Consider the following 9,148-nt stretch of genomic DNA (forward strand, 5'->3'; position numbering starts at 1 on the left):
TTGAAGTTAGCATAAATATTTTATAATGACATTATACAAATGTCAAGAATACTAGAAGGTCTATGCTAATATCGCATTTCAATATATTTTTTGATGATGTCATCATAATTTTAGTGTCACTAAAAGTATAAAGATATTTATATATGTCCTTAAAGACCTTAATTCTAGTAGCGTATAGTATGATTTTTGTTCTACTTCACACTTCATTTGCATTAGCTTACCGTTTTCCCATTTATAGCTATGGATGTAGGTTGTTGTTGTATTGAACTTATTGATAGAGATGGCGTGTTTAATCATTCTGCCATGAAATATTTCATGAGGGCAACAAACATGGATAAAGGTGGACTGGACTATGCGGTTGTCTCTATGTTGGGTAAAAAACAAAGTGGTACGTGTCGAGTTTTCAGAAGCTTTTTAGTTTATTATGTTTTTTTCATCTTATTTATTACCTTGTCTTTTGCTCTTTTACTTTTCTTGACTTGCCTTTCTTAACTTGGATAGGAAAAAGTACTCTTTTAAATCATTTGTTTGGCACGGATTTGTATGAAATAAATCATTTAAAAGAAAGGTAAGATAGAGAATACTGTTGATCTTTTAAAACTCATTTACCTATGCTTAACTCGTCTATACTTATTCATCTTTAGGCCGCTGACTACTAAAGGTATTTGGTTGGCAAAATGCACCAACATAAATACATTTACAGTGGTCTTGGATATGCAGGGTGCCGATAAAAAGGACAGTAGACAGGTATTATCTAACCAAATATATGGCAATGCTCATCCACGATGAACTCATTATGTTATCATTTCAATTTGTATTTTGATGTGATTCTAAGTTTAGATAAAAGAGATTTAAATTAGATCATATCATTCCGAACTAGAGCTCTAGAAAAGAATATTGATATCGAAGATCAATATTCCCGTAATATTTCTAGTTAACCTTATTCAAACGTTTCTCATTAATTCTCAGGATGGTAGTGAATTAGAAAAGCAAAGGATCACTTTTGCACTAGCAGTTTCAGATATCGTGCTCATAAATATGTGAGTTTGATTATTCTTAACAAATAGTAGATATAATATTCTTTCTTCTTTTGATCAGTTCACAATATAATAACAATGCAAATATAACATTTTTTTTTTTATGAAAAACAATGCAAATATAACATTGTTATTGTTATAGGTGGTGCCATGATATTATTAGTACACAAGAATTAGCTACAGACCAATGCCTCTTGAAGACAGTATTTGAGGTGATTCAAAGTCCCTATGCAGTATATATGCTAGTGTGTGATTTTAGCATGTCACCAGTGTTAACTTTTCTTTTCAATATATAATAGGTCTGGATGCGTACTGTGTCTACACGTAGAATAACGTTGCTCTTAATCATACGTGACAAAGCAAAAGTGATTATATATATATAGTTACTTCAATCCTAGTTCTGATATTTTTTTATTGCTTTAATTTACCCATAATGTTTAAATTTTGGATGTTCTGACGCCCTTACAAAATTTAAAGGATGCTCTAAGAAAGGATATTCTAAAGGTATATATATATACACATTAATTATCTTCTCTACTATAACGTAACACTGTAGTACACCTATTTCATTAACTAATACCATTTTTTGCAGATACGGGATAGCATACTCAAACCATACCAAAAGCTAAATGACTTCTTCAGAGTAAGTTCAAGTTCGGCATTTGTTTACTCAATAATACTACTTCATTTAAAACTAATACTCAGTATATATATATATGCATGCTTAATTCATACAGATCGAGGTGGTGGCTCTTGCAAGCTATAAAGAGAACAAAAAGTTGTTCAAAGAACAGGTTTGCAAAGAACAAACCATCTTGAATTTTATTTGGATCCATATATAGTCCAGTAATGCATGATTCCTAGATGACAATGAAGTTGAGTGGGTATTAAGATTCCTTGGGCATTTTCCTTTTTGACTTCGAGTTTCATTGCAACTCAAAACAGGTTGCGATTTTGAGAAAATTGTATCCTTATATCCCATTGGGCCGGTTGGATGCAGTCGGCAACAATTCTTATCCAGCTTCAGAATTTTCAATCGGTACGCAAGAGATTTGGAATGATATCAAGGATAATAAAGAGCTTAATCTTATTCTTCACAGGGTAATAATTTATATGCTTCAATAATTAACTACTCGATAAAAATCGATATAGACATCTTTATCTTTGGTGTTTTGTAGGTGAAGATAAATTCTCAAGGATGCGAAAAAATTATTGATGAAAATATATCCTTGCTTTCTTAATGACCAGGTGAACTCTGGCATGAGATTTATTTATTTATTTATTAAATAAAACTATTAAAAATTTAAAAATATTTATCCCATCATTAACCTCTATTAAATTTAAATGTGTCAAAAAATCAATTATAAATATTCATTATCCCTAATTTTGCATAGTTTTGCATTGTAGGAATGGCTCGAAATTAAGAGAAATATGCGAAATAATGAGATGGTTCCTGGGCTTATAGAAAAACTTTTTATGATTTTTGACAAGTATCTGACTCTGTAAGTCTTCCTTTTTCTTAATTATAAAGCCATAGATAGCATTGAAATGCAAAATAATTACCGATCAATACATGTATAGAAATTTACATGCTGGTCCATAGTATTTTTTATTGTTTGTTAAATAATTACTAATTTACTAAGACCTCTTATTGCTTTTACTCTTAATTATTAAATTTGATTATTTCTTCTTGCAGTTATGACAGACGAGCTTGTTTCTTTAGACAAGATATTAGGGAATTGAAGAGAAACGGATTACAATGCAAGCTTAATCAGGTACTATTTCTGTATTTCAATATTGATTGATTATTTAATTATTGATAATTGAAGAACCTCTCTTTTATACTTGATATTTTACAACTTACTTGATGGAAATCTCAAAGTCAAATATCTGCCTTTAAGAACTAGATCTAACACAAGTATTTTTAAATTAAAATTTGTTATAACATTATTAATTATACCCACTTATTTTAGAAGACAAAAAACACAAGGAATTTGAAATTTTAATATAGAATAGAATTCATATGATAGTAATAAATTTTCTTTTGTGTGCATTAACACTTTTTTTTATCTTTCAGTTGATATTACCTTCTTATCAATCAGAGTTGGAATACATGAGTGCCCAAAAATATAAAGATTATTTTGCCCAAAAATATGCCATGGTTGCGCGTGGTCGCACTAGACCTCCCATCCCGAACTTTGACAGACAATGTGAAGGTATACTTTAAAGTTGAAGTTTAGTATTTTTTTTTTAAATTGCAAACCATATATATATATATTATAAAGTTTTATTATTTTGTTTGCTGATTGCTAGTGAAATTGGACCATTTTATACTCTGCCATGAGTTTTCTCAACCAAATTTTGAGGAGTGTATAACAAAGGTATGCTAAATTTGAAAGGCATAACTTTTTAATTAATTAGTGTGATTTAATTGTCTTTAATGTTAAGAATTGTGAAATAAACTCCTTAATTAATCATTAAGTTTAGTGAAACATTTATATTTCTTAATAGACGACTAATTATCAAAGCAACGAAAGAGGCAAGAAAGTTTGCCGCCATTGGGCAATTATGGCTTTAGGTTTGCTAGGATTTAATGAGATGATGACACTTTTTCGATTTTTCCAGTAAGTTATTCTGAATTATGGCTTTAATTTTAATATCAAGTATTTAAAGTCTGAACTCTTACAACATTACATTTGCACTATATTTGTAGATACCATTACTACATTGCCCTTATTACATTTGCAGTCCTGTGAGTATTGGATTATAATTTAAAATTTTATTAATTTTCTACAAGTCAATATGCACAGGTTGTATAATACATTTTTTTTTCTTTTGTCAGATTTTTTCTTTTGTCAATATGCACAGGTTGTATAATACATTAAGTGATTAAGGTTGTTTGTAAGAAAGCACTTTCAGGATTGCAGTCTGATGTTTAACTTTACTTTTTGTATGTTTTTGCATTAATCTATAATATTATTGATCCTATCCAAAATTTGAGTCAGACGAAAACCGACGGAGATGAAGTTGGTGTTGACGGAGAGACGACTTTGACATACCCTGTGTATGTGCGTCAGAAAGACGAATCCCCACGTGGAACCTCCAAAGATTGTGGTAGAAGAACTGGTGGTACTCAGACTTTGCACATATTCAGACAGGCACACGGAGCTTTAGAGAACATAAACTAGGGAAAAAGTCCCCGGCATAGGGCTTCCGATACTCAAGTCAGGTCCTTTTCCCCCGAAAGAACAGTATACGATGGAAAAAAAACTGTTGAAGACAAGTGCGTATATGTGCGTACCTGATCAAGGAAGAAGACCTTCCTTTTTATATAATGCGGCATACCTTTAGAACCTGACCGTTATCAGAGAATGTCGGATGTCAGGACCTGTTGGGTGAGAGAAGATGTACGACTACTTCCTATTGGTGGAAGGAAGGTTCCACTCTCAGGGAGTGGCAGACCACTGAAATATTATCTGACGTATAACAGTTATTCTCTGACAGAAGATTACGATCACCCGACATGGTTGTCGCTTAGTGCTTTCCGTCCCGCCCAAGTTCAGTTACAACCAGCTCGGGACGACTGCTCAGATGTGCTATCGGGACTGAGCCTTGATGATGAACTGTGATGAATCGACCAGACTTTATCTAAGACTGTGGTGAGATACCCATCTTTCATGATTTGACCGTTGAAGAACCGGTCGAGAGTTGTCTTAATAAAAGTACTACGACCATCTATAAAGCATGAGCTGGGGAGCTCCGAACAACCGGGGGCAGGCCCGGGACTAGTCCAAGCTTCGTCTTACATCTCGATCTGGGGACTTGCCCTATCTATGACCGACCAGAAATTATGTGGATCTGGGACCTGCCCTGTCTGCGACTGACTAGGAATCATGCGGACTTGGGGACCTGCCCTGTCTATGACCGACCAGTATGCGGCTGATGACGCGAGGAGGTCTAACTCTCGTCTTTCCTTGACTGCTGACTACCATATCCTCTTGACTATTGGCTACCACGCCCCCTTGACTTTTGACTGTCACGTCCCCCTGACTTTTGAACTCCTGGCGTTATCGGGCCCCTCCTTTACGTACTATATCACAAACCTCCCGTCCAAGTCTAGTCGAAGGAGGCTCAAGTCCGACTAACAAGACCCTGGCACGCTTGTGACTCAACCCGAATACGAGGGACTAGCGTGTGGCTGACTATCTCTGTGAAGACTGAAACTTGTATCGTTGTCCCAGTGCTGCTATTAGCCCGGTGATGGCAGCGAGGTACGAACAGATGAGGGCAAAAAAAAGCTCATGTTGTTAACAAATGGTCGCCAAAGTCGTGCTTGCTTATACCTCATACTAGGGCGAGAGTCTGTAGCCTGATCGAGATGTTGTTGGTCGTGAGAGCATGCTCGCTTATAACTCGCGCTGGGGCGAGAGTCTGGAACGCTGACTGAGAGGTCATTGGTCGCGAGAGCATGCTCGCTTATAACTAGCATTGGGGCGAAAGTCTAGAACGCCGACCGAGAGTGTTGGGATCGTTCGTACTCGGCTAGAGAGGGGGGGTGTGAATAGCCGCCCCAAATTCTCGCGTTCTTCCTACAGTTAGGGTTAGTCGCAGCGGAAATACAAGGAAGAAACTGAGGAGAAGAAAAACAAACCGATGTAACGAGGTTCAGAGATGAACTCCTACTCCTCGGCGTGTCCGTAAGGTGGACGAAGCCTACCAATCCGTCGGTGGATGAGTCCCCGGAGAACCGGCTAAATATGAGCTCCTTATGGGTGGAGAAACCTCACCACAACTACTTCTTGCAACAGCAAGATAAGGAGTACTAATACAAGAGAAGCAAGAAGTAAATACACAGCAAATGTAAACTACCCTTGCCTTCTTGTCGACTGTTGAAGAAGCAACAGCTTCTCAGATGCCAACCACAGCAGCAGCTCAGTCAGAGTCCCAGCCGAAGGAAGAAGCTCACGCGAAGCTTGCGAAGAAGAGCTCAACAAAGCTCAAGCACCAGAACAGCAGCTCTGTAGCAGAAGAGAAGAGGAAGAAGCTACAGCACAGAAGATGCCCTCGTCTCCTTTATACCTGCGAAGAAGAAACAGCGAAGAAACTAGTCGTTGCGTTGCAACGGCTAGAACCTTGATCGGTCTGTGGACCGATCAAGCTCTGCGCTGATCGGTCCCCAGACCGATCAGTCAGTGCACAGAAAATTCTGTGCGTACTCTGATCGGTCTGTGGACCGATCAGGCCACAGCTGGATCGGTCCACAGACCGATCCCAACTCTTGGCTTTGAAGCTCTTCCTTCCGCGACATCGTCTCCTGATCGGTCGCCACGACCGATCAGGGAAGCTCCTGATCGGTCCACAGACCGATCAGGCGTCTTTCTCGCGGCTACTGATCACCTTCTGATCGGTCTACAGACCGATCAGATACCGATCAGTAGCACACTGATCGGTTACTGATCGGTCACCAGACCGATCAGATAACTAGTGACTTGGTTTTTGCCCAAACCAAGTCCCAAGCCTTCCAAACCAACATTCGGTCAACCTCGACCTGTTGGTACTCCATTCCTAGTATCTGGTCACTCCCTCGACCTGCTAGAATTCCCTGCCAAGTGTCCGGTCAATCCCTTTGACCTATTTGGACTTTCCTCAACACCAGATGTCCGATCATCCCTGATCCATCTGGATTTTCCCTTGCCTGGCTTCACTCACCCGGACTTCCACACTGCCTAACATCCAAGTTAGGACTTTCTCACTGCCTGGCTTCACTCACCAGGACTTTCACACTGCCTAACATCCCAGTTAGGACTTTCTTACTGCCTGGCTTCACTCACCAGGACTTTCCAACTACCTAACATCCCAGTTAGGACTTTCCCACTGCCTGGCTTCACTCACCAGGACTTTCCACACTGCCTAACATCCCAGTTAGGACTTTCCCGCTGCCTGGCTTCACTCACCAGGACTTTCCACCTGCCTAACATCCCAGTTAGGACTTTCCCTCATGCCAAGCTCCCTGCTTGGACTTCTCCGTGCCAAGTCTCCATACTTGGACTCTTTCCCGAATCAGGTCAACTAGGTCAACCTTGACCTACGTTGCACCAATAATCTCCCAAACATTTGTCCCATATCAAGAATACAACTCTTCCACGAGACTCAAACATCAAACTACAACTCAACTAGGTCAACCTTGACCTAAGGTTGCACCAACTCTTCCACGAGTGTCAAACATCAAACTACAACTCAACTAGGTCAACCTTGACCTAAGGTTGCACCAACAATCTTCCTAAGTCAAACATCAAAATACAACTCGAGTCAGGTCAACTCGAGTCAGGTCAACCAGGTCAACCTTGACCTAAGGTTGCACCAACAATCTCCCCCTTTTTGATGTTTGACAAAACCATAATCAAGTTAGGTTAATCCGATAACCGAACTTAGGTTTCCCAATGTTCTTCAATGTTCTTCCTTGAACATTATCTAGAACATTCTCCCATTCTCCAACACTCTCCCCCTTTTTGACACACATCAAAAAGAGAGAATCAAGGTCAAGAGTTTCTCCTAATGAAAGTCCCATACCTTTCATTGAAACTCTTAATTTCCCCCTTGATACTAAACTCAACAATCAACTTAGTGACAATCCTATGTCACTAATCCTCAAAAGTCTTAAGGAGTAAAAACTCTCCCTAAGAGTCAACTCCCCTTGACCATTAGGTAAAAACTCCCCCTAAAGGTCAACTCCTCCTTGACCATTGCACCAACAATGTCTTGGAGAGTTTCAAACCTTTAGAAACCCGAAACTCAACTCCCAAAAACTGAAATTTCAGACACCTGCTGAAAATCAGAAACTGGCACGCACTGATCGGTCCTAAGACCGATCAAAATCCCCCTGGATCGGTCCCCAGACCGATCCATGCTTCATTGATCGCATTGGATCGTCACTGATCGGTCACCAGACCGATCAGGCCTTCACCAGATCGCACCAAGCTCTCTGGATCTTACTGGATCGGTCTGCAGACCGATCCATGCTTCACTGGATCGGTCCGCAGACCGATCAGGACTTCCCTGGATCGGTCCCCAGACCGATCCAGACTCTGACAGGAGATTTCTGAAATTTCCTTCCCGAAATTCAGAAACTCCTAGAAAATTTCAGAAAATTCGAAAAATTGTGAAATTTTGAGGATACATTCCTCATAACATATACTATCATGGAAAAATAGTTTTCTATGAAAATAACTTCCATTTTTCAATCTTGATACAAAGTTCAAAAACTTTGAAATAGTTCAAGTTTAACTCAACTTTGTATCACAATGTTCAATGATGAATGCAATCACTAAGATGGCTTCATCAAGGTTTTCCAAATCAATTTCAAAATGATTTTAAACCTTTTAATTTAGGACCATAATCTTAGGGCTAAATGTACATGACTTGTACACAAGCTTTCCCTATGATCCTCCATTTCTTGAATTAGGCTCATCTAGGTACAAGAACTATGCACCTTGATCCTAATTCATGATCCTAATATCTCACACACATCTAAAGTGTATCAAACACATCCATGGCAATTTTAATGTGAGATATGGGTTTAGGTATCTTAGACTAAGGTCTTATGCATTTTCTAAACACAAATTTGATCTCAATATCAAAATGTGTTTTTCATCCTTAAATCAATTCAATTGATTATTAATGCAAGAGATGATGACATGGCATAAAATGGTATCATAAATGAAAACATGTGCCAAAGTCATGATGCCATGGCATAAAGTTTGAAACTTAAATAAACATGACATAAAAACTAGCCTAAGCATTATCATGACATTTCAAATGATAATAAAACTAAACATGATGTCATGACATGTGAGGGCAAACAATCATGGCAAGATTTAGCATAAATAAATATACCTAGATTACCTATCTAAGTATCCTTAACCACTTGGCTAACTTCAAATTTAATCCTAGATTGCCCCAAAATGCCAAAATCCTAATTTTGACACTTCTTGAACTCTAGATTAATTCATGTCACTTAAAGATCAAATTTATCCTCAAAACTTGGCATGTTTCAATTTTTTTCCGAGAGTTCTCTAGATTTTCCCAAATTGTGCCAATTGAGATTAAAAATG

At 38.3% G+C, this 9,148-nt stretch overlaps 1 protein-coding gene across 1 annotated transcript; it reads left to right on the plus strand.

Moving 5' to 3' along the window:
• The first annotated feature begins 240 nt into the window (after positions 1 to 240).
• Positions 241 to 3,930, plus strand: LOC121999615 (protein ROOT HAIR DEFECTIVE 3-like). Its single transcript, XM_042554274.1, has 13 exons — positions 241 to 388; positions 502 to 568; positions 645 to 747; positions 970 to 1,040; positions 1,180 to 1,249; positions 1,630 to 1,680; positions 1,775 to 1,831; positions 1,983 to 2,138; positions 2,445 to 2,539; positions 2,734 to 2,812; positions 3,549 to 3,661; positions 3,751 to 3,789; positions 3,906 to 3,930. Exons 1-13 carry the CDS (start codon positions 241 to 243, stop codon positions 3,928 to 3,930), a joined length of 1,074 nt encoding a protein of 357 aa, XP_042410208.1.
• The last annotated feature ends 5,218 nt before the right edge of the window (positions 3,931 to 9,148 follow it).

The sequence above is a fragment of the Zingiber officinale genome, chromosome 7A (genome assembly GCF_018446385.1).
Source record: "Zingiber officinale cultivar Zhangliang chromosome 7A, Zo_v1.1, whole genome shotgun sequence".
NCBI lineage: Eukaryota > Viridiplantae > Streptophyta > Magnoliopsida > Zingiberales > Zingiberaceae > Zingiber > Zingiber officinale.